Source organism: Myxocyprinus asiaticus, chromosome 40 (assembly GCF_019703515.2).
Source record: "Myxocyprinus asiaticus isolate MX2 ecotype Aquarium Trade chromosome 40, UBuf_Myxa_2, whole genome shotgun sequence".
NCBI lineage: Eukaryota > Metazoa > Chordata > Actinopteri > Cypriniformes > Catostomidae > Myxocyprinus > Myxocyprinus asiaticus.
Genome location: NC_059383.1, coordinates 18,948,695 through 18,975,156, shown reverse-complemented (window position 1 = coordinate 18,975,156; position 26,462 = coordinate 18,948,695). Strand labels below are relative to the sequence as shown.

The window sequence follows — 26,462 nt, the reverse complement described above, 5'->3', positions numbered from 1 at the left end:
AAAGGATTCAATCTGGATCATAAAGGTGTATGGCAATACCTTCAACTCCACCAAATAGCCCTCTCACTCTTATTTTTCTCATTTTTGAGCTCTCTCCCCTGCTGTCTGAGCTCCTTTCTTACAATCCCAACATCAAGCAGAAAGGACAGAGGAACACTGGTAAGTTTGCATTTTGACTTGCTCAACTCTCTCTCTCTCTCTGCCTGTAGGTCATGATGTTCCCACTTTGCTTTCAATTTAAGCAGGACGGGAAGATGTGAAAGGAGAGAAGAGGGAAGAGACATATCTTTTAGAAGAGCACCACCTCGGTGACTTTTAAACCACCCCTTCTCTTATCCCCCTGCCAGCAAAGAATTAACCAGTCACCTTAGGCTGCTCTCTCCTTCATCTCTTCTACCTCCCCTCCAACTCTTATCAAGGCCCACCCTCCATCCCAATTGGACATGGCGAGTGTGGGAGTCTGACAGCTTTTCTGTTTGGGTTCGAGCTGTCAACCCCGTCTTCACCTCCCTAATGCCTCCAGGGTGCATTCATTCTCAGTATTAGTAGTTCTCTCTACATCAGTAGTAAGATTTCTCATTCATAACAGGCCTCAGCTGCCAGTGCCGCTAGCCAGGACTTTGAAAAGGCATTAAGTAATACCTCTTAGGTTGTGAGGTGTTGTGCTCTATTCATGCTGCTCCTTTATTCCCCAAGCTTTGATTCTGTTCTCCTGAGCACCTACTTGATTTTTCATAGAGTCGAGTGAGAGAAAGAATTCTGAACAGATTTTTGGATCCAAAAGGAATACATATGCTCATGTAGTCGCATGAGGACTTGCAATTCACATCGCATCTCCAACTGTGAACCTTTGTAACTCTGTCTGTGTGACGAGGAGGGCGGGGCCGGACCGTGAGTCCTCACAGCCGGCCCCCAATCAGGCTAATCAGCCGAGGAGAGGTATAAGACCGAGACGGATGCAGCAGTTCGGGAGAGAGAGAGCCACACACAGCTGCCGTGTGTGTTTATGTTTGTGTCTTTTTGTTTAAATTAAATATTACTTTGACTGTTCAGCCGATTCCCGCATCCTCCTTGCCCATTTTTAACTGTGGTGACAAAACACGGGAAGGAGGAGGGATGCGCTTTTGTGGAGTCCTCGCCACTGCTGTCCGCCCAAAGGAGCGGCCACGTTATTTGCAGGAACAGCCGCCATCCGCGAGGGGAGGAGGGGCTTGCTGCCGGCCGCCTGGAGCGGTGCAGCTGCTGCCAGAGGCGGAGGGGCTCACTACCAGCCGCAAGAACAAGGAGGGGCATTCCATCCGCCAGGGGTCAGAGGACTCGCTCCAGTCCACCCGGGGAGGAGTGGCTGTTGTCCGTCAGAGGGTGGAGGAGTGATCGACGGTGTGTCGGTGGAACCGGCAAGCACATTTTATTTTCTCTATCTCCTCTCTCTCTCTCACTGTTGCTCCGCCTCGCTCTTTCCCTCCCAGGTCTCGAAAGGCGGGGAAAGCCTGCCTGCAGACACGGCCGGAAGGGCAACGCAGTTTGCAACGTTACAGTTTGAGCTAATGTGCTTTTATTGCTTCCCCATAATCTGCAATAACGTCACACTGATTCTTGAGATATGGGACAAAACAGGCCACAAAACTGAAAAAAAATGAAGGTTTATGCATTAAGGATGCATGTTCAGAGGTATTCACCTATGTTTCTCACAAAATGTAAGCTTTTGCCTTTCCTAGAACTCACTATGGGTCAACACTGTCAAATACAAAAAATAATGTCAAATATTTTATTATACTAGATAGGTAGGTGCCTTGATGTTGGCTTGACAAAGTATTGTATGAAAGTTTTAGAGTTTTAAAAGAGCAAAGTTTGATGGTTAATACAGACATTACAGTAAGACAGACAGACAGCTAACTAACTAGGCAAATTTTTTTATACAGTTTTAAAAAATATATGACAGTGTTTACAAAAAACAGAGACACAACTGTGAAACCTTATATATAAAAAAAGGTATATTTAAAATGAACATTTTCCTTTCTGTCAGAAAATAGTAGTAATCATCTTTAAAAGATACATATTTATTTTTAATTACATTTATATATAAATTACATATATGAAATACTGAATTATGGTCTGAGGAGAGATGGTTGAGGGGGGAAGGGTTAATGTAATTTCATAATTTTGATAAAGAGAAAATTAGATGGAATGGTAAATTTATGTTAACATTCTAGGGATCATGACTGATCAATATCAAAGTGGAAATGTTGCTATTTTAAAAAACTAACAGCAGGTCAAGTTGTGGGACATGTTTTGTTCCATGTCTCAAGAATCAGTGATAAATTTTGGATCCATTACAGGGCTCAACACTAAGGATGTTTTCTACTGGCCCGGTCTACTGGCCAGTGCTTCAGATTTTTACTTCCCCTGCCAAAATTTTCAGTGGCCCCAACACAAAACTGTTTTGACCATTTTGGCTTTGAAATAATGTGTCCGAAGCGAAATTTATATATATTACGTTTCTAAGACATTTTCCCCCAAAATTGTATCACATTTATAATTTGCAAGATATGATTTATCCCTTATGTAACCCCATATAAGTCCTTTTCAGATGTAAATTCATAAATACATCATATTAACCTCAGCCGTCCTGCCATTTACACGTCTTTTTAAGTGAAGAGTTCTGTGAAGGAAAGGATGGGTTTTCGGTCACCCATTTAGTCATGCTGTCAACTTTGGGCCATGTGTAGTGTTTTCACAGGCAGGATCAAAGTTTTAGTCACTGAGTTAAAGATTTGATTATTAGCAGAATGAAAAACATTAATTTCTGAGAGAGGAGACCTTGCAACTAAATCGGTTGTGATGTGTAATGTACAGTAGGTGGATATCAGGCCTAATCTGTGAATTAAGAGTGTGGATATAAACATAAAATTAGACAACCCAAACAAGACCAAAACTGAATGATACCCAAAGCACAGAAAGAAAATACCTGTAGGCTACACAAATGAGAAATGTAAAAGGTGTGTTATGAGGATGACTGTTTTAAACAGTAATCTTCAGCCTGCAGCTGAACAGCTCTGAAAATAACAATAGCCATAGTGATCTTGCTTCTTTTCATATCAAACGCCATTATCATGGCGAATTAATGATTACGTTTTGAAACATTAATTAAATGCTGAGGTGGGTAATAACGTGCTACATTTACTTGAGTAACTTTTTGGGAAAAAATTACTTTTAGAGTAGGTTTAAAAGTGTGAACTTTTTACTCTCAAGTAAATTTAGAATGAAAATGTTTTACTTTTACTCGTTACAGTGGGTGGCGTTCCTGTCTTTACATTACTGGGTTTAATTAAGGCACAATTTATTGAGAGATTATTGAATGGGACTTTTACAACAGTGGAAGTTTACACAACTGTGCGTGCTGTCACAGTCACTCAAGCCGTGTCCATCACTGCTGCAGCATCATGCTCTTCTAACAAGGTGAAACGTTTTCTTCGCTCTGCACAGTGAAAAAATAATAGTTTCGTCATGCAACACCATTTTACACCAAGTCAAGCAGATATTTCAAGGTATGAGGTAAGCTGTGGCTCTAATGATAACGCGGGCTTTTCAGTGTCATGGTGATGGTCATTTTCAGGGTGATTCTGTAAATATGGGTTCGTGTGACATCAGTTTTTAAGTGTAAGCCGTATTTACGCATTTACCCTGTGTCCTTGGGGGGTGTACTGGAAACTATCGCAGCTACTTCAGGTTTATTAACAGTATAAATCCATGTAAACATCCACGTTAAATGTAAATGCCTTTTGCTCTGCCGAATGTGTAATTGACAACTGGAGCGCAACAGACAGCATTTTTTCTCGTGGTGCACTACGCAGGCTGTGTACTCTGTGTTTAGGGAACAGCGGTACTGTGTACAGAACTAATGATCCAAATACTTTCAACACTGAAAACTGTAACTACACTGAACTAACAACTAAAAGCTATGAAATAGTGAAAGTAGGTATTAATACAACATGATTAATGATGGCTTAATGATGATGATCTTGCTTTGGTTTATATTTCAGAATTATATATAAAATCCCTGTGGGACATTGTTCACATTTTCACCGTAATAATTACTAGAAAGGTTTCAAAACCTCTCTTCTTATTGACAGATTCATCCAGATCTGACAAAAGCCCTTAAAGGGATAGTTCACCCAAAAATGAAAATTCTCTCATCATTTACTCACCCTCATGCTATTCCAGATGTGTAGGGCTTGCTTTCTTCTGCTGAACTCAAATTAAGATTTTTTGAAGAAATTCTCAGCTCCTTTGGTCCATACAATGCAAGTGAATGGGTGCCAAAATTTTAAAGCTAAAAAAATCTAACAAGTCAGAATAAAAGTAATCCATAAGACTCAAGTGGTTAAATCAATATCTTCTGAAGCGATGTGATAGATGTGGATGAGAAACAGATCACTTTCACATTCTTCTTTTGTTTTTAGTGATTCGCATTCTTCTCTGCATTTCACCCCCCTGCTGGGCTGGGAGAAGAACTTCTAGCAAAAATACTTAAATATTAATCTGTTTCTCACCCACACCTATCATATCACTTCTGAAGATATGGATTTAACTACTGTAGTTGTATGGATTACTTTTATGGTGCCTGCATTTGCTTTTTGGAGCATCAAAATTTTGGCACCCATTCACTTGCATTGTACTGACCTACAGAGCTGAAATATTCTTCTAAAAATCATAATTTGTGCAGAAGAAAGGAAATCATACACATCTGGGATGCATAAGGGTGAGTAATGAGTAATTTCATTTTTGGGTGAACTACCCCTTTAAAGTGACAGACCAGCAATAATTTAATATTCCGTCATCATTTCCATACCCTCATGTTGTTCCAAACCTTTGTGACCATTTGTATTCTGTGGAACACAATATGTAAGACAGAATGTTAGGGACTGACAGTCTCGGTCACCATTCACTTTCAAAACAGAGAGAGAGAAAAAAAAACACATTCACTGAAAGTAAATGGTGACACAGGCAAACATTCTGTCTAAAATCTCCTTATTATGTTGCATGGAAGAAAGTCATATGGGTTTGGAACAACATGATGGTGAATGATGACAATTTCCATTGATAATAATAATAATAATAATAAAAATAATAATTCTGTAACACATTAAATGTGTATTATGTAATGGAATGTAGGGAGTTAACGTCCATTATGTAATTTGTGAAAGTAAAGAGTTACTCACTACTTGAGTACTCTTTTAATTGGATACTTTCTTACTCTTATTCAAGTAATTATTTATGTTAGCACTCTTCTACTTAGTCTTCTACTTTTTTTTTTTTTTTTTTTTTTTAAAGTAATTGTACTTTTACTTGAGTACAGTTTTTGGCTACTCTACCCACCTCTGATTAAATGTGTTCTTACATTTTGGATACAGAGCAGCGCATGATTTCCAGCCACATGTATAACCGGGGTTTAACAACATTTATTAGGTTTCATTCAGTGTGAGCACTTATTCTCTAAAGGCAAAATAATGAAAGAATTTTTTGTTTTGTTTTTTTACTGTGGGAAATTGCTCTCCCTTTGTGAGTGCACATGCACGTTAAACAGTGTCTACACTGCAAGGAGAGAGATGGACAGTCCAACAGAAAAAAAACTGTTAATTGATGTGTGGATTACTAATTTTCACCAACATGTTAAATCGAAAAAATTTGGGAAATTTACACACTGTGAATAATGTGCGGGGATATTTAAAATGTTTCGCAAGACAATCCCCCTGGGAAATTCCTGAAGCGTTTTTTCTCCCTGCTATTTTCTACACATTGGTAATTGCTGCTGCTAAGACACTTAGAAAAGAGTGAGGACAGTTCTAGGGGAGCGTGCTCTGTGTCTGCACGCTCTTGTGCACTCACGCGGCTGTGCCTCTCTGTGTCCAGTATATTATGCACTCGTGCATCTTTACAAACTAAATATAATCATGCTCACTCATCTCCGAGTGCTCAGTTAGAAGACTTTGTTCGCTCCATGTATTTTTTGTGCTCTCTCGCTGGTTGTCTGTTAACACTAATGTTATAAATGCAGCACAGCACTTAAAGTTCTTTCAACTGGCCCGAACCTCTCACACTGGATCCAGGCCATCGGGCAGTCCTTGCAATTTTGAGGGAAAGTATCAGAACTTCCAAGTTCTAGAGTATTCCAAGTTTATTGAGGATTATGGGCAATAGCACCCTGATAAAACAAAAGCATCCTCATGGGAGAATTCCACTGGAGGCTAACAGCAGGCTGTGTCAAGAACCAGGGGCATGTACAGATGGGGGGGCAAGCCCCTATAATTTTATTGGCCACCCCAAATTCTAAACTGTGATTTGTCACTTCCAAGTTGGAGGTGGGCCTTCAATAAAACCAGGCAGAACCTTGTATAAATAACCCGCAGTTATTTATAGCTTAGTTTTCAGTTGATTATATTAGTATAACATTGAAAGCCACAAGATGTGTGTTTTTATGTTTTTACTGTTATTATTTCCCCTTTTTTTAGTTATTTTGGAACGGAAGAGGAGAGAGCAATCAGCACACACACATACATAACAGTTAATGACCCACGGTGTAGTTAAAGGTGTTGTAAAGTGGAAATTTGCACATTTTGGTTTTTTTAATCTAGTACCTGGTTGATAAGGGCACAAGGTCAGTAATGTTTATTTTATGTGTTAATATTTTGCATATCTTTGTCTTCATGTCAGTTACTTTGGTTTATGTTCAGTTTATGTTGTTTAGGTTATAGATGTTAGGATAATTGTGTGATTTTGTTGTAAAATAGCCACTTGTGTTGTCTCTGGTTTGTTTAAATCAACTTCCCCCTGCAAATACCCATACTATTTTATTTGCTTGTTTTAGCTCTTATGGTGTGTTGTGAAGAATATGTGAAAAGAATAAAAGGATGACAATCACAAACATCGGTGAGGGAGAGCAAAAGTGTTTTATTCAATCGGGCTGCTACACCTCATTGGTTTAAATCGGAGCAGAAAGCAGTATCAGGAAATTATAGTTATCCGAGTGGTCTTGGGGTAACACTGCGTACAGTCATTCGAAATGAAATATGGCTTGAACGTGCACTGTAGATCACGCTGCATGCCACTTGATTCTCGAGACTGGACACGACTAAAGTGCACCCGTGAAGAGGGCTTAAGTAAATCAGGTGAGGGACCATTTCACTATAAACAATGGTTTACATTCACTGCAAACACTGTACAACGTGAAAAAAGCACCATGAACATCCATCCCGTTAGAGCTCTGCACAGGACTGTTTTTTCCATACCGCTCCTGTAGTTTCAATCCCACACCCAAACTCTCCCGCTGAATTTTATTCCATGTTTACCCGCTCTCTGCCCACAGTAACTTCCCATTCCCTCAATCCCGCATTTGTTTTCCACACAGGGCGAAAGCCATACAAATAGACAACAACTGTACACAAAAACATTTTATTTTTCTGTTATTGTTATTATCAGATGAGCATGATGCCCATCTGACTTGCCTGAGGTTGGTTTCTTAACACTAAATGGATAATTTTCATTTGATGACACAGTGTGCCCACGCTTTGTTCTGCCATTCTTCTAAAGCCCTGGTAACTACCCTTACCCTAATCATGTGTTGGAGTTCAAATTAAATTAATACACCTATCAATTTATTAATTAGCAGACATTTGAGTCTTCAAATAGCCTAAATTTATTTCCTTTCAAAATGTAATGAATTCAGTCTTGATTTGAAGTACGTCTCTTAAGATGCAAAATTAAAAAAAAAAAAAAATGATGATCAGGAAAACGGTTTTCATATCAAATGAAGTTGTTTTTAAAGCACTGTTTGATTAAATAATCAAATATACCTTTGGCAGTACCAATATATGGCTAAATTGAGTAGCTTACAAAAAACTGAATGCACATTCACATTGTACATTGCACATTCTTTATGTGTAGGCCCTTGATAAGATTAAGAAATATTTTCAATGTCTTCTGTCTCAAAATAAAACAATAGCCTACTCGATAAGCATTACAAAACGTCATGTCTCAAACTCCAAAACTACCATGTGTTTAATGATGCATTGTTCTTAAATTGTTCATATTAACAGTGTCCATAACATTTATGCAGTTTAAAGAGACACTACTTAAAATTATTCTGCTATTTATGCTATTAAATGCTATTTGGAGTCTTCTGTGTTTTGTAGTATTAATAACAATTAATCATTTAGGTAAGTAACATTCGACTATTAAAAATTCCTGAAAAAGTACACATCGTCTTTATCTAATTATTATTAATATCAGGGATGTTGAGTTACGCTTCATGCCATCCTTAAATGAGTCTGTGTGCCACATAGGCCAACCCAGTCAAAAAAGTCTGGACACGCCACTGTCAAGAACACCTCTTGGGATAACTTGTTCAGCAATAATGAAGAGAAAAATCGACAGAGGCAATATTTACATCGTCTGTGATTTACCAGATAACTATACTGCCTTATAATTAACTAGAGGCTGAACGAAACTGACAAACAAATGGCGATGGGCTATACAAGTCCACTGGTGACCATAAATGCTGCACTGTGATCGCCAAACAATATGCTTCATCCCAGTAAAGGTAGATATTGATTCTGCGGCACCATGCTGAGCAGACAAGGATCACTTGGAGCTGTAGGTAAAGATCAATTCCACTCTTCTATGGCTGGTGGGAAGTTCACTGCAGTCAAATTGCCACAGTAATACTACTAAAAAGCAGTTTTTCTGCATTGTTAACAGAGGACCAGAGGTTGCACTATAAACACAATCAGTAAACACGTTAGTTGGAGGATAGAATGGGTAGAACAATTTTCATCATGTTCTATATGTTTTGAAAGTCAAAAGTTTAAATTATTGCATTTATAACAAAGTTAAAGTTACCTTGTCTTTGTTTAGTAAAATATTGTAAAGCTTGGTATTTTTAATGCGACTCGAAGCTTCTGTGGCAAGAGCTCATTTAGGTTTACCAAGCACTGTGTTGCACGTTCTTGCCTTTTCTTTTTATTCTGCTCGCACAATATGAAAACCCGATTAACAATATTCCATTAATTATTCTCCTAGATCACACTTGGAATCTCTTGTTTTTCTCCACAAATCCTAACTCGCGTTTCATTCCTGGCCTAATTTCGCAGGGTGCGCTTTAAAAACTTTTTCTCCACTTTTCTTCAAATCTAATCCCTATTAGCATTCTTTCCTGTTGGGAATATTTCTAAAGTAGACCAGATGTATTATTTGTATCTATCAAAATGATAGAAAGCAGTTTAAATTGTCCGTCAATGCTTTTAAAATTCAGTAAATGACAGAAAAATGTAGTCTAACTCAAGCTCTGCAGAGGACAGTTGGCACTAAAGAAGTACAGCTCTACCGTGATAGAGGGTAAAAAGGCCATGATGAAAAAAGAAGGACAAACACACTTCATACTCATGGCCGTGACTCTCCAGGGGGATGGTGTATTTGAGATTGCGTTGCTTGAATCAATTTCACATATTTACTTAAAGCGAGATGACTCGTCTTCTGTTTTTTTCCCCCTCCATACTCCCTCTTTCTCTCTAGGGTTCTTAGTCTTTGTAAGCTTCCATCACTCTTTGTCTGATGCCTTCCTGCAGAGACACACTCCTCCAGTCTTGCTCTATGTCTCTCATTCTCCACATCTTCCACTCGTATTCAATACGGCCTCCAGGCTCCTGACATGGCTCAACATCCTGACAGTGATGAACATATCTTGATAACATGTAAAATCAGCCCTCACAGAGAAGAGGCAGTGCAAATAGAAATGGAAAGGCAGAAAGAGAAAGCAGAGAAGGCAAAGCATTGGAGGATACCATTGGGAGAACTAAATGTTCAGTGAACCTGATAACTTATTTTCTACATACAAAATAGCCTGCACAGCAGAAGCATTTCAAAGGCAGCAGGATTGTGCAAGAAAACAAAATTAAATGTTCCAGACTTTTATTTAATCATGTAGCACTGTTAGGAGCAGGGACGCAGCCTTGGCTTCAATCCTTTCTTCTCTTTATACCCCTTTCTTCAAGGCAAGCGTTATCCTGTGGTTTCTTATTGAGGTTACTTGTAAAAGAAACAGCCTGCTCTCACAAACAAACATCGGTCACGAACACCATTTTCACCTATTGAAGTATTCAGTTATGGCCAATGCAATTTATGAAATGAAAGTACAACCCTGGGTGTTACAGAGAGGGTTGTCAGAGCATGAATGTGTGTGTTTATGCATTGACATGAGACTTTTGTAAAGGAATAGTTCATCCAAAATGAAAATTCTGCCATTGTTTACTCGTACTAATGTAGTTCCACACCTAAATGCTGTTATTTTTTTTTCTTTGGAACAAAAAACATCAGTAAACAGTAAAGTTCCAAAAATCACCATGAAGTACAATAACAGTAATCCATATGACTTGTGTGCAATATTACAAGTGTTCTGAAGCCAAATTATAGCTTTGTGTGAGGAACAGACCAACATTTAAAGTAGTTATTTACTGCATGGGTAGTGTGGACTATTTGATTGTTTTGTTTTTGTTTTGTTTTCTGTCCTTTGTGGAGCTTGACAACTGTGGTTTGTTGTATGGAGAAGAGTTGTGTAAAGATTCTTCAAAATTTCTTTTTTTCTTTTTTTTTTTTTTTTTTTTTGAATGAACTATTTATTTATAGTCACCAAATCTTAACTGTTCTAGTCATACATTATTTAATCATATATATATATCCCCACAGTGGTTGCCGCGGTGGATGGCGTGAAGCCTCCACACACGCTATGTCTCCGTGGCAACATGCTCAACAAGCCACGTGATAAGATGCGATAAGATCCGCTACCCGGATTGAGGTGAATCACTACGCGACCACGAGGACTTAAAAGCACATTGGGAATTGGGCATTCCAAATTGGGTGAAAAAGGGGAAAAATAATAATAATAAAAAAAGAATCATATTTCAAACATACAATCATTATGTATGTCTGCTTGTTTGTATTTGTGTGATCTGATCTGCAGTAAATGAGAGATATTTTAGCACAAACTGAAAATGCAGACAGAGGGCTCTATTTTTGTGACCGTGCAGCGTGTAATGAGTGTGCACAAAGTCTTATCCAATTTTTGTGAGAATGCTAATTCTAAGCACAATTTTTTAACAGCGCAAAGCACAAGTGGGCGTGGGTGGGAATGTTTGTGCTATCTGTGGGTGTATGCACACAAACTGTGGGTGTATTGTATGTTCGTGAAATGGCGCAAAGCGCAATTTGCTATTTTCCTGATAAATAGGTCATTGCGCCAAGACGTTTGAGAAGCATGTCTAATCTCGGCGCAAAGTCTAAAATCAGTTCCTGCATTTGCAGTTTTGGGATTCCACCAGCAGATGATATTAAAGAGCTATCAATCACTTTTAAAACCATGATTTGTGTGTCAGTAGATCAATAATAATAATGCTAATAAGTTTATTGTACAAAGAACAATGGGAGAGAAGCAAAGCAAATTTCAAGCAGGTAAGACACGGGCGAGCAGGATGAGAGCTAACAGTCCCAGAGAGGAAACATATACACACACATACTGTATACATCGCTATCCGGAGCAGGGCAGGTGACATATATAGTCACTGAGCAGGGGATGCATTGCATATAGCCCATTGACACTATACTAAATTCTTATGAATGGGCTGTCTTCATTTATCATGCTGCTTGACATAAAATGGAATATATAAAAGGATGCAGACTGTGCAATAACCAGAGATAATTTCAATTGCACTTGACCCAGCCCATTAGCACTTTTGCAATTTTGCCAAACCTGCTTACGCCTAGGCGTAGCGCATACTTGCATGAAAATATAAAAACTTAATTGCCATGCCCACTGACTTTGCCCGTATGACGTATCGCATAGTGCTGCGCTTAAGGCATAGCGCTCTTAAAATAGGGCCTTTTGTTGGCAAAAAGAATAAAAATAAGTGAAGAGTGAAAAGTATTTAAAAATTATAATTTCCTCAAACAACCCTGTTTGCAACAGTCAGGCGACACTTCAATCTTCTGCTCCACTTATACATTTTTTAACCTTGCTCTCACCACTGAAGAAAAACCTTGAGGGGAGAAAAATTGGTTCTGTATTTGAATTGCCACTGTCCACTGTAATTCACATAACAAACAATATTGTATACCAATAAATGTACACTTATTGAAGTACACAGTGAGGGCTAGCTGTAAGTGGATGTTCTTGTGTGTGTGATTATGGGGAGATTTAAGCACTGTACTAGTACACACTTCATTGTAAGTGCATATACAGTATATGGAAATTGGAGCTTTACTACAATTTGAAGCTGGGGAACAGTAGAAAAACACAGACATAAAAACACAGGCTGCCACGTTCTGTTATACTGTACAACTTCCATGTCCATAATACCCAATAACACCATGTCCTAACCAGGCACAACGTGACAAACGCCGTGCCGCGCGAAAAGACATTTTGGTCACTTGGTTTCAATTTCTTTTGTAACATGTCCACTGTGCCACAGCTCTGACCAACCACTGTTAAATCTCATTGCTCTAAAATACCACACTATATAGCTATGCATCAAAGCTGAAGTGTGTAATTATTGAGCCAATAGTGTCCCCAAACAAAATTGTGAAAATAATAACGGTTTTCAAACAGGTTTTTAGAACACTCCCCTTGTCTGCCATTGGTCAAGCTAATATTGCTGTGTTAGGCCGGTCAGGATGCTCACACAAAAAGTTAGTTTGTCACAGTGCCAGTGTTACACATTTCAGAGGAAATCAACCAAAAAATGCTCACTTGCAGTTGTCTCTGCATATTAAGCTGGTAAGTGCACTGGAGTCCCTGTAATAAGTGTAGTGAAAGTAACATCAGCTAAATGACAAATTGGTAATTAGTAGCTGTCTTCCCATACTTCTGAAGTCCAATACATTCACTGGTCCTGATCCAGACCTTTAAAGTATGCCAACAGAAAACCCCAAGGGAGATGCTGGTTTCCCAATTCTACCTCAGCTAATGGTGGACGGCATAACCACGCTTCATTATTTGAACAGTTAATTAAATCTTGTGGTGGCGGGTCTAGATAAATTGACTATTAGAAGATGCCTAATAAAAACAAGGGAGCTTTCGAGACCCACAGAATCCTTCCTCCTGCTGAGAGCAGCGATGTGAGCGTGAGAGAGAGCAAGCGATAGATGAAGAGAGATATATATATATATATATAGGGAAAAAGTGTAAGAGATCGAGATCGTGCAAAAAACACACTGTGTTAATGCAGTGAAGACGAGAGAAGGAGATTAATCAAATGTGGAAGAAGAGGGAGCTTGTAAATTAAGGAAGCAGGAGAGGTTTTAACTCTTCGCATGTCCTGAAGTGTTCTTCATCAGTCTTCATTAAAACCAGCCATTTTCAAGATATGTGCACGAGGCAAAAATAGGAGATTAGATGTAGAGATGTAGCCTACATTAGAGAGAGAATGTTAAATGCTTCCCTGATGCAGGGCTCCAGACTTCGACTAAAATGGCCACAAATCAGATGAAAAATTACAGTTGTTCAGACAAAATAAAAGTTCTATCATCAATTACTGACCCTCATGTTGTTCCAAATCTATATGACATTTTCTTCCGTGGAGCACAGATAGAGATGCTAGGCAGAATGATGACCATTCACTTTCACTCAAAACATATTTTAGCCTATTTTTAAGATTTACGCATTTAAATTTCATAACAAAACTCCAAACTGAATTGCATAATCTTTAACAAAATTAAATTAATACAACTTTATTCAAGTTTTATTAATTACATTTTTGTTAAAGATTACTCTATTCAATTTGATTAAATTTTGTTATGAAATTGAAATGCATAAATCTTAAAAGTAGGCTAAAATATTTTTGTGTTCTTTGTATGGGGAAAAGATGCAATGAAAGTGAATGGTGACTGAGACTGAGCACGAAAAAAAAAAAAGTCTTGGGTTTGGAAGTACATGTAAATATAATTTTAACATAATTTTCATTTTTTGATTAACTATCCCTTGTCAATTATACAATTTATAATCATATTAATATATAATTATATATATTACTGGAAAGTTCTAGAAGTTACTCCAAGTTTACTCAGCACTGAATCTATCTGGAATGTTCTGAAAAATAGGTAAATTTCAAAATATCACTGTCCTGGTCACAAAAGCCATTTTCTATACTTTTGAGGCATAAGCAATTAGGAAATAACACTTACTACCCAGGAACCAAAAAAATAATAATACAATTTGTTACATGGTGACAGATGATCTGTTACAGGAAGCATCTGTTCCCTGTCATGCCACTCTTTCTTAACACTGGCAAAAACCAGGACAGACTCTCTTAACAGGGCCACCATAATGAATTTCTAAAGATACTTACAGGAAAGTTCCTTCCCTTATGGTATTTATGTAAACACAATCATTTATTCAGGCTGATTAAGTGCAAACACTCCCTGACAGCTTCTCCTATCTGCAGCTCTCCCTTCCTTCTAAAACGGCACATCAGAAAGCGTGAGGTCTGCACCCTTTTTCCGAGAGCGCCATTAGTGCATTCGCTCAAACTCAGATCACATTATGCTGATAAATACCATATTATGTGTGTGTATTACTGTCTATGGGCTGATGTGCCTCATCCAGCATGTTCAGATTTATGTGTGAGAGATGAAGAAAAAAAAAAAAAAAACTCAAGATCTTCTAAATGGAATATTTTTAGCTCCAGCGCACTCAAGATCTGATCACCGGCTCAGACGGCAGCCAGCAAGACAGTGAAGTGCCTGGTGTTCAGATGTGTTTCAAAAACAGCACATTCAATGGGGAGAAAGGAATCTATAGGTTCCGTCACGGAAATAAACCGCACTTCTCATTTGATTACTTACTCTGTCTCAGGCTGTCATTACATTTTTGCCGTGTTCCAGTCTCGCATTTTCTGAGGAAGCCACTTTCAGCATTTTGCGTTTTGATATTCCTTGACTAAAGCATTTGCTCTAAAAATCTATTTGACCAGTATACTAGAATAATGACAGACATAATCTCAGCTCAGTTCCACAGCAGAGCCCTTCAAAGTGCAACTGAAGCGATTTTCAAAGGTCTCGGGTGATCACAGTTTTGCTGCTTCGGATCAATTACGCAGGCACTACTGTTCAGAAAGGTCTCGGCATTGAACTATATCTAGTATCAGCCTGAAATGACAAGGCCGTGGACCGCCCACTGTTTGCTGACCATATGAAGCATGTTGCACACAAAACTGAGAAACTCTTTCTCGATCTGGCAAATTAAAATCTAATTGGCTGACCTTATACAACTTCCATGAGTAAAAACCGACTGGTCTTTTTATTAAGTCAAGTTTAAAAGATACCAGGTTGATAAACCGAGTGGTTTTGAAGATGAAATAACAGTGGATTTGCCAAACATTTGCCAGGTTAGTGGCTTCTTTTTGAAAGAAATTCAGAGTACTGTTTGATGCAATTATGTAGCAAGTTAACTAGATCTTATTTCCTTAAAATCCCAGTGAGCAAGCTAAAAAACATTAACAAAAAAAAGATACAACACAAACTATTTTGTAATAATGACAAATTCTCTGAACATTCAAATTTTTCCGCTGATCCTCTAGCACCTCTTACCTTGACTCCACGGACACGGAACTCAGCTAATGCTCGGCTCATTTTGGCAGAGGCAGCTGGCAGATCCTTTCCACTGGCAATGACTTTAACCAGAAGTGAGTCATAATGAGGAGAGATGATAGCACCCTGGAAGGCAGAGGCACTGTCCAGCCTTATGCCCATGCCCTCTCCACTCCGGAAGACCTGTCCAGAGAAAAGAGAATGATGGTTAGAATACACATTAGACAGATCTCAACTAATGTGTCTGATGGACTAGACTTCAATCAACCAAATTACAGAGATTTCAGAAAATCTGTATTTAAAAATGGCACATAGACTACAGCCTTATTTTCAATTGGGGAAAAATTAAAAGGGAGGACCACACAATGGCACCCTGAGGGTGGTCTGCAGGTAAGCCAAAAAAGATCATTTGTACACCTTTATCACCTTTTTTTTTTTTTTTTTTTTTTACACTGACTGTGTTGGAAAACCTGCAGAATTCTGCAGAATATATTCAGTTATGGTGAAATATGTTAAAGGCCCCCTTTACACCTGCCATTATCATACTAGTTTTCATGCGTTTTCTGTTACATATACCACACTATTTCTGGAAACATCATCAAAATAACGTCAATATTTAATGAACAAACACGCAATGGGCGGCAGATGTGTTGAACTTTGTGCAGTTATAGGAATATTCCAGGCTCAATACAAGTTAAGATCAATTGACAGCATTTGTGGTATAATGTTGATTACCACAAAATGTATTTGACTGGCACCTTTTCTCTAAAAAATGCCAAAAACTCCAGGGGTGGTAGACAGCGTATTTTACCACTGAGCTACCCAGGCCCCCAACAGTGAGTATTTTAACGTTTATGGATTGGCCCCATTCACCTCCATTGTAAATGCCTCACTGTAACCCTGAATTCTGCTTTTTTTTTTTTTTTTTAAAGGAAAGACGAGTCAAAATTAATTTTTGTAGTAGTCAACATTATGCCACAAATGCTGTTAATTGAGCTTAACGTGTATTGAACCCAGAATATTCCTTTAAATTCCACAGAAATCTGCATGCAGATATTCGCAGGCATCCTAGTGAATGAACGTGTCAAATTGCCTGTTAAACTGTTGAGCATGATTTCACAATCTCAGAACATGTCATCTGTATTGAATGGTCTGAATGCAGTGTTGAAAGAAGCCGTTGAGCGATTTAACAAAACAGCTCTTCAGGGTGAGGCGCAAGAGTTAGCCCTCAGTCACTTACCAGCACAGGAGGTTAAAACAACAATAACAACAACAACAACAACAAAAAACAACAACACTTTAAAATCTAACATTTCTCAGAGAGCTGCCACTTGAACTCGGCAAACATCCTGCAAAAATACAGTAAACACTGACACAAGCACCTCAGGGGAGTGTGCCAGCAATAAGAACAAATTGAGGAAAAAAAACAGTGACACACAAACACACTCAAAAACACTCACGTTGAAGCCAAATGGCAGCAGTCATTTACTGTTGCAATTGTGCTTCGTCTCAGCCTCTGGCATCCACATTACAATCATCAGCACAGTAATATTGATGTGCGCAGCAGAGACAGACAACAACGGATGTATTGTAAGGGTGGGTGAGGATTGCAATAGCCATAGAGGCCTTGGCTTCATTACAGTTGGCTCTGGGTGATGGCTAAGATTGCTAAAGGTCGATCGCGCTGCCGACATAAAACATGCTAATGAACAACAAATCCACCAGAGATTATACAAGCATCGTCATGGCAATCCAAGAGAGTAATTTCATATCACTCAAATTGAGTGGAAATTTGATTTTACGCTGTTAACGGTTTCTGCCACCCAGAGAGATAAGCATCAGAGAGATAAGGCATGATTTCACTGTTATTCACAGCTTAAATATCACCATAGATAGAAAGCAAGCAAATTTTTTATTATTATTATTATTATTATTATTATTATTTGAGATTAGCTGTAAAAGAATAATTCATTCAAAAAATGAAAATTCTGCAATTATCTACTAACTCTCATGTTGTTCCAAACCTGTATGACTTTCTACCGTGTAACACAAAATGTGAATTTTTTTAAGAATATCCTGGCTAGGGGGGCCTGGGTAGCTCAGTGGTAAAGACGCTGGCCACCACCTCTGGAGTTCGCTAGTTCGAATCCCAGGGCGTGCTGAGTGACTCCTCTCCTAAGCAACCAAATTGGCCCAGTTGCTAGGGAGGGTAGACTCACATGGGGTAACCTCCTTGTGGTCGCTATAATGTAGTTCGTTCTCAGTGGGGCGCGTGGGGAGTTGAGCGTGGTTGCCGAGGTGGATGGCGTGAAGCATCCACACACGCTATGTCTCCGTGGCAACGTGCTCAACAAGCCACGTGATAAGATGCACGGGTTGACGGTCTCAGATGCAGAGGCAACTCCTCGTCTCTCCTTTTCTTTAAAAAAGCAAAAATCTGGGGGCCTGGGTAGCTCAGCAAGTAAATTCACTGATTACCACACCTGGAGTCGCAAGTTCGAATCCAGGGCATGCTGAGTGACTCCAATCAGGCTTCCTAAGCAACCAATTGGCCCGGTTGCTAGGGAGGGTAGAGTCACGTTGGGTTAACCTCCTCATAGTCGCTATAATGTTGTTCTCGCTCTCGGTGGGGCACATGGTGTGTTGTGCGTGGATGCCGTGGAGAACAGCGTGAAGCCTCCACATGCACTAGGTCTCTGCGGTAACGAGCTCAACAAGCCACATGATGTGTGGACTGACAGACTCAGACACAAAGGCAACTGAGATTTATCCTCTGCCACCCAAATTGAGGCGAGTCACTACGCCACCACGAGGACCTAGAGCACATTGGGAATTGGGCATTCCAAATTGGGGAGAAAAGGGGAGAAGCAAAAAAAGCAAAAATCTGGCTTACAGTGAGGCACTTACAATGAAAGTGAGTGTGGGCCAATTTTTGGAGGGTTTAAACAGAAATGTGAAGCTTATAATTTTATAAAAGCACTTACATTATTCTGTTAAATTCTTCTGTTAAAACTTGTGTATTATTTGAGCTGTCAAGTTGTTTAAATTGTCATTTTTAGTCATTGTAGGGTTTTAGGGTTTGTTGACATTACATTGTCATGGTAACAAAATTGTAAAATTGGCTTTAAGTTTACACAGAAAAGGTTAGTAAGTGATTTTATCACATTAAAATCATGTTTACATGCATATCCTTTATGTCTTGTAGCTATACATTTGAAACAGCGAGTATTTTAACATTCAAAAATTGGCCCCCATTCACTTCCATTGTAAGTGCCTCACTGAAACCTTGATTTTTATTTTATTTTATTTATTTTTTTAAAGAAAAGGAGGGACGAGTCAAAATAAATTGTGGTAATCAACATTAGGCTACAAATGCTGTCGATTGAGCTCAACTTGTATTGAAGCTGGAATATTCATTTAAACAAGGCTATCATGTGGCTTTGGAAGACTTGGAATATAATGCAATCTTTTCATTTGTCCATCATTATCCAATGATGACGTCTACTTTTTTTCTTCATCAGTGGGTTCTCTGATGGCTGAACAGTCCGATCCTAGAGCCGCACATTTTACTGCAAGTGGGACATGTATAAACAGTTGTGGTGGTAACAGTTTCCATGGATGTGTTCCTTCTGTCTTATCCTCTTCCAGTCTGTGAGTCCCATCCCACGTAATCTGCTGCCAGGTGTTGTGGTCAGCAGCAGTGTTTTCCAGGTCATCTGGTCTGATCTTACACTTTTTCAGTGAAGCCTTTATCTGGTCTTTATACAGTTTCTTCTGCCCACCTGCTGAGCGACGGCCATGCTGCAATTCACAGCAGAGCAGTCTGCAAGCCAGTCTTTTTTTGTTTTTTGGGATTTTGTGGCATCCTGATTACATGACCAAGCCACCGTAACTGACGTTGGGTAATCATGGCCTCCATACTTCTGCAGTTAGTCTTTGCAAGTGTGAGGTACACGATCATGCCAGGTGAGGCCCAGAATATGCTGCAGGCATCCTATGTGGAACCGTTCAAGAGACTACATATGGCGACTGTAGGTAACCCAAGCTTCATAACTGTACAGCAGGCTGGATATGCACACTGCTTGATATACGGCAACCTTTTTATATGGAGGTAGAGGTTCTTGTTTTGGAAGACCTGACACCCGAGTCTCCCGAAGGAGGCTGATGCAAGTTTGATTCGGTTATGTATTTTGTGGTCAATGCTGCAATGCTGTGAGAGGATACTGCCCAGGTATTTGAAAGATGGAACTATTGTGAGCTGATCATTGTTGATTGTGAAGACCAGAAGTGTCTGCGGTGTTCCAGAGCTCCACTGGCAGACCACCTCTGTTTTAGTGGTGTTAATAGACAATCCAACCTTACTATAGGCCTTAACAACTATGGCAAGGACAGACTGAAGGTCTTGTGGAGAGTGAGCCACAAGAGCACAGTCATTAGCATACTGAAGCTCTAGGACCCATTCTCTAGACAACTTGGTGACTGCCTGGAACCTCCTGATATTAAACTCCCATCTAGTCTGAAGTTCACTGCAACACCGCTGCTGTCCTCCAGCCCTTTATGGAAAAGATGGGTGACGCATAAGAGAAAGATGTTGAAGAGGACAGGAGCCATCACACAACCTTGTTTCACACCTGTATGTACAGGGAAAGAATCAGAATGTTGTCCTCCAATTGTCCCACAAGCCATCATCCCATCGTGGAAAGATTGAATGATGCTAACAAACTTGGTTGGACAACCAAATTTAACTAGTACATTCCAAAGGAGCTCCCTGTTCACAGTGTCAAATGCTTTGGAGAGGTCAATGAAGGCCATAAAGAGGTCCTGATGTTGTTTGCTGCACTTTTCTTGAAGCTGCCGTGTGGTGAAGTTCACGTCAACCATACTCCTGTTCCTTCGAAAACCACACTGTGACTCAGGGAGCACTGATTCAGTGATATTCTTGATCAGCTTCTGTAGCAGAACCTTTGATAGGACTTTTCTTTCAACAGCAAGAAGAGACATTCCCCTACTGTTGCCGCAGATGGATATCTCACCATTGTTCTTGTAGATGGTGAAGATGTTGGTGTCCTACCACTGCTGGGGAATGTCTTCACTTTCCCATGCCTCTGTGATAAGTTGGTGGAGACTTCTTGTGCAAAGGTAGCCACTCTGCTTCAGCAATTCAGCTGGGATGTTGTCAATACTAGGGGACTTGTTTTTTAAGAAGCGCACAGCTGTCAGAACTTCAAAGAAGGTGGGTGGCTGGATGAGAGAGTGAATAGTGGGGTAATAAGGCAGCTCTGCAAGTATGGAATGGTCAACATATGCATGCTGATTAAGAAGGTCATTGAAGTGTTCTGTCCACCTCAACAGAATCCTGTGCTGGCCTTTCAGGAGTGTGATACCATCTGCTGTTTTCAGAAGAGTGATAGAAATTTCTTGGGCCGTATATGGTTTTAACTGCATTGTAGAAATTCTGGATGTCATTTCTGTTTGCATACATTTGGATTTCATATGCCTTGTTTACCCACCAATCATTTTGCAGGTTCTGTATAAATTCCATATAATGCAATAAAAGTTGTATGGACCACTTTTATGGTGCTTTTTTACTGTTTTGAAGCTTGACATCCCCAGTTCTCATTCACTTACATATTATGGAAAAGAGTAGCCAAGATTTTCTTCAAAATTCAACTTTTGGATTACACAAAAGTAATAATCATACAGGTTTGGTACAACATGAATGTGAGAAAATAATGACAATTTCATTTTTGGGCTATTTTATTCCTTTCTCCCCATTGAATGTGCTATTTGAGCTATTACTTAAACTAATTTCATTTGCACACAATTTTTTGTTGTTGTTGTTGTTGCAGAAACACAAGAAATATCATGACATCGTTATCTGGCGAGTTCCATGCTGATCCGTCAAGCTGGGCTTAGACATGTCAAAGAAAAATGAGACACGACAGCCTCAGCAGTGATCCAAAGCTGTGCGCTTGGCTTTTCATCATCAGATGGATGCTTTAGGACAGGATTTCTGCTGAAGCGCTACTGATCTGGGTCACAGCAAGTATTCTGGAGGAAGTGAGTCTCACAAAGGAATAAAAAAATAAAAAAAAGAAGGCAAGTAAGCCAGAGCTCTGCATGGGTCAGTCTTATGCTCCCTTTTCTCCGTTTTTTTTTTTTCTCACTGGTTGTATTTAAGAATTTTAGGAGCAGGGCTGAAGTGAGTGCTGAAATTGGCGCTTGCGCATCCAGGAGTTTGCGAGTCATATCAGATCTTTAAAGGAATAGAACAACCAACAATGACATTTCTGTCATCATTTACTCAACTATGACTTTGTTATGTGGAACACAAAAGGGGAAAAAATTATGAATGCGCCATTGAATTAAATTATGGTCTGTTCATCATACAAAGTGATCATTTGCCTTTAGGAGACTTATGATGCACAAGGCGTATGGACTACTTTTGACACTTTAGGGTGCTTTATTAAATGTTAAAGTGAGTCACTATGTAGTGCCATTGTATTGAATTCGGCCGACGTGACATTCATTAAATTATTTATTTTTATGTTACGTGGAAGAATGAAGGTGAATAAATTATGACAGAATTTTAAATGTTATTTTGTGGTGAACTGTCCCTTTAAATACAATTAAAGACCCGTATGTGCCATGCCGAGAGGAGAGAGAGAGAAAATATAGAGTTTTATTAGAGTTGCTTCCAGAACCTCTCAGGTAAGAAAAAGAACAAAGTGATTGAGAGCAGGAGAGAGAGACATTTCGGCAGAGGTGAAGGGAAGCAAGAGACAGAGATAGTAATAGATGGAACAAGATCCCACAGTTTCTGAGCTCCTAGCAACCCTGCATGCCCTAACAGGCAGAAAACCATCACAGCAACCCAGGAGAGAGATAATTTAGAAACGTTAACCAGACTGTTTTATCTTGGAGGAGAAGTGAAATGTGACGCGTGGAAGATTGTGTCTTTAAATGCGTCAACCTGATCGTACACAGTCCTCATAAAAATAGGCATGATTTGAAAGGTTGTCTTATCTAAGAGAAGATGTGTGATAAGTAGTTTGGATCTCAAAAGTTGGATGCCTTCTGGCTGGTATTTAATGCATAAAGAAGAGCAGTTATTCCCAACCAGAGGGTACACATACCTCAGCAGTTACTTAATGTTCCAGGAGGTACTTGGAAAGATTGGTGCTTTGTTAAAAGCAATAAAACAGATATGACAACTAATACAAATATTAGAACTATCAAAAGATTAAAGCCACACAATGGAATTCTGGGCTCTCCATAGAAATCTGTGGTTGAAATATAAAATGGTTATTTTTAAATTTTTTGTCAGTTGTGCTTCATCAATGAGCTTCTATGTGAATGAATCTGATGGTTTACGGTATAGCCATAGTTGCCTCTGATCACCATATCAGAACAGATCTGATTAGCTACACCAACAGTTACTGATAGTAAGAAAGTCCAACAAAACGAATGTCAGAAAAAGATGTTATCAGAGCAAGTAGCATATCTGCTGCGGGACCTAAACTTATGGCGTAAACACGCAAGGACGAAAGACGGTAGCCAGACATTTTGTGACAAAAACCCAACAGCTCTAAATGTTAATCATTATTATCATTATCACTAATCAAATTATAAGCAAGTTTTTGTTTAAGTCTCAAACTGCAAATAACTTTTGTTTTGTTAAACAAACCATTTGTTAAACATTCTCCTGGAATTCAATTGTTAACAAATTTGCCGTTACGTCGCTATCTGATAAAAGTTTTTCTATGATTGTCCCCAGAACTGTCAAAACTTGTGGAGAGGATGTTACTTCATGAGTCTGCTTTTCACCAACAGCATGAAATGGATGGTTTTTGTGTGATTGAATCATGGCCTCTTTAATAATATTAATAATAATACTTATTGATATCCAGTATAATGTTGTGCTATAGAAAGTAACACATTTCTGGTACTGTATCGATGTAGGGGGCCTTAAGCCGGCACCACACTAGCCAATTACTCCAGTGGTTTTCAGGTATAATTAACATAACTGCAGGCCAGGCAAAGAGAGACCAAGCGTGCAATAGCATCTGCAAAGCAGGAGGTCGTTCACTTGACTAAATCACTTGACCGTTGGGACTCCCTGCTGAGTTAATGCCAAAACTGAAAAAACAAATCCAGCTTGCTTGAAAAAAATCTGTTCTGTCGCCAAGGCAGTTTCTTGTGTTCTCTTCAAGTGACTAATGAGCTTCTTCTTTTACTGAAGAACTGACAAGTAGTCAAGCTGCTCCACATCAGCTTGTCAAGCTGCTCCATATCATCACAAACGCTGATTGTAATCCACAGTGATTCTGTCACCAAGCATTTTTCCTACACTAAAATGGCATCAGAAAGTGGGTCCACAACAAGCGGAGTCTTTGTTTTTTTTACGTAATTTCTTTACTCACTGAAAGCTGCATATTGACATACTGTGTGTGTTCTATGGCAAACCTCGAGGGGATAGATACACAATCACACACTTTCACAAGGTATGTTACTTCCTAGCATTTGTTTCGGAAACCTGGTGTTTTCTCCCTTGGTTCGGTTCATATAAGCATATCAGGGCTCCAGACTGTGGTTGCAAATGCGACCAAAAATAAATGATTGCGACAATCATTTAAAATCTAGTCACCACTGGCGACAGTCAGGATGTGTGCTTTCATATGCGGTTTCGTCAGATATCTTGCGAGTTACTGAATACATCTTTAGAGCGCCAGTGTATCTCGTGCCGCTTTTCACCCTTTCTGTTGATGATATGAGCTCACTGGCTGCACACAACAACAAACACAGCGCGAGCCATGATGTCCAAATCGTGAACAAATTAGTCTTTTGAACCGGATCTTTATAATGAATCACCTGACAAGAGCTCGTTTGAACTCAGGAGCTCAGGTTAATGGTTTGAATTAGAGTCACTTTCTCAGCGAATCAGCCATCAGTGAGTTCACAACTGGGAGTGCAGACATTTCAAAATAGTAGTCCTGTGTGTATTTCGGGCTTGTTTATAATTAAAAGTCCTGTGTTATGTATTGATTGGGATTGGAGTGGCACAATAAACTGCATCTGAGATTTCATTCAGTTTGCACTCTTGTAGTCTTTGTGTCTGGGCCATCTAGTCACAGTAAAGAAAGACTAATATATATATATATATATACACATACATACATACACACACATATATATAAAATGTATTTATTTGTGATGCGAGATCCAGCTTTTAATACTCAGGGCCATCGAGGTACTCATACACAACTATTACACAAGGTACAAACATTCAATGATGCTCAAGAAGGCAACACACTACTATATGCATATTATACTTTATGTAAATACCTGTTATGTAGATTCTGAAGGGCAGTACTAATATATATATATATATATATATATATATATATATATATATACTCTCTACCTCATATCTGTATAAATTCTGAAAGGGGTGTGAAAACTTGACAAAATTGGAATGCAAATTTGTGCACTCAACTATACAGAATGTATAGAGCTATCAGCTGTCTTTTCTTTGGCTTTATGTCTTGTTTTTGAACAACAATCTAAATTGAGCAATTCTGTGATGTGGCAATTAAAACAGCCATTTGGCTCCTAAATGTTTCAGTTTAGGACTCAATGGCTCTTTAGTCATTTTTTTTAGTCTGGAGCCCTGCATATACAAACATGGATATCACACTTGGATCTGCACCAAAACAATTGGTCAGAGACCACCTGGACAGAGAAGAAATCTGCAGGTCATCTCATTGCTGTATTCATCATAAAAATACGGATATAGCCCTTTGGCAGCTATATTAGATATAGGTCAATCTTCATGATCACCTCACTCTTGTGGATAGCGGCAGAAAGGACACAAATAGGAAGGTGTCAGCATGTTTTTGATGGTTAAAAACGTGGCTTCACTCTTTCTGTGTCTATGTGTGTGCAAGTGGTTGTGTGTGGGTGCGACAGGGAGAGCGCTCCGTGACCATGAGAACAGGTACTTTTCAATGCTGAAATAATGCAAAAGGTAACAACTGATGGGTAAAAATAACCACAATGGAAATGTTACAGTTTTGGTTTGTTTTAAAATATAACCATGTGAAAGCGAACCAAACCATGAAGAAAAAAAAAAATCAACATTACAACTATTTTAACCTCTGTTTCGGAACAAATCAAGTAAGCTACAGGTCTGAAAATGACCTTGATCACTCAAATAATTGTAATTGTAATTGTTTATGCTCATGCGGTACTCATGTTGTTTTTTTGGTGAGTTCCACTTGACATGGAGTCAGAGAGAGAGAGAGAGAGAGAAAGAGTTGCATTAAGTAGGTATATCTGTCACCCCTCCACCATTTTGTATTGGCAAGTGTGTCATTCCTCTGACTGAAGAGAGCAAGATCTTAGCAAAACAATCTGCATGTGTGACACCCTCGGCTAAAATGGAGTTGTTTGGAGTCTGCTAGTGTGACAATGGCTTTTCTTGAGCATTACTTATGGGGCTGTGGGATACATAAGACACAAAGCTTGGCAAATTCTTTAGTATCATTCTAAGAGCAGTGATGCAAACTCATGAATTGTAAAAAAGAAGAAAAAAAGAAAAGGTAAGATAGTAGGAAGGTTTTCCACGAGGAGTATAGCTTCAGTTAGAAATATATAAAATATATTTAAAATAAATATAATTAAGTAAAATATATAAAAGTTAACCAAACAATTTAGGCAAATTAACTTAAAAAAAAAAAAAAAAAAAAAAAAAAGTGACTTTAGCCAAAAGGTAAGCAGTCTGTATGTCCCTGTAAGTGGCATATGGTGGAGAATTCGAGTTGAGACAG

The 26,462-nt window shown here is 39.0% G+C and overlaps 1 protein-coding gene across 2 annotated transcripts in view; it reads right to left on the bottom strand.

The window, feature by feature from the left end:
* LOC127430716 (pyruvate carboxylase, mitochondrial-like) overlaps positions 1–26,462 on the bottom strand; it is a 174,187-nt gene that overhangs the window by 49,953 nt on the left and 97,772 nt on the right. For both annotated transcript variants that reach the window (XM_051680705.1, XM_051680704.1), the window contains exon 10: positions 15,634–15,816. In XM_051680705.1, coding sequence (XP_051536665.1) covers positions 15,634–15,816 — 183 coding nt within the window. The remainder of the gene's footprint in view (positions 1–15,633; positions 15,817–26,462) is intronic.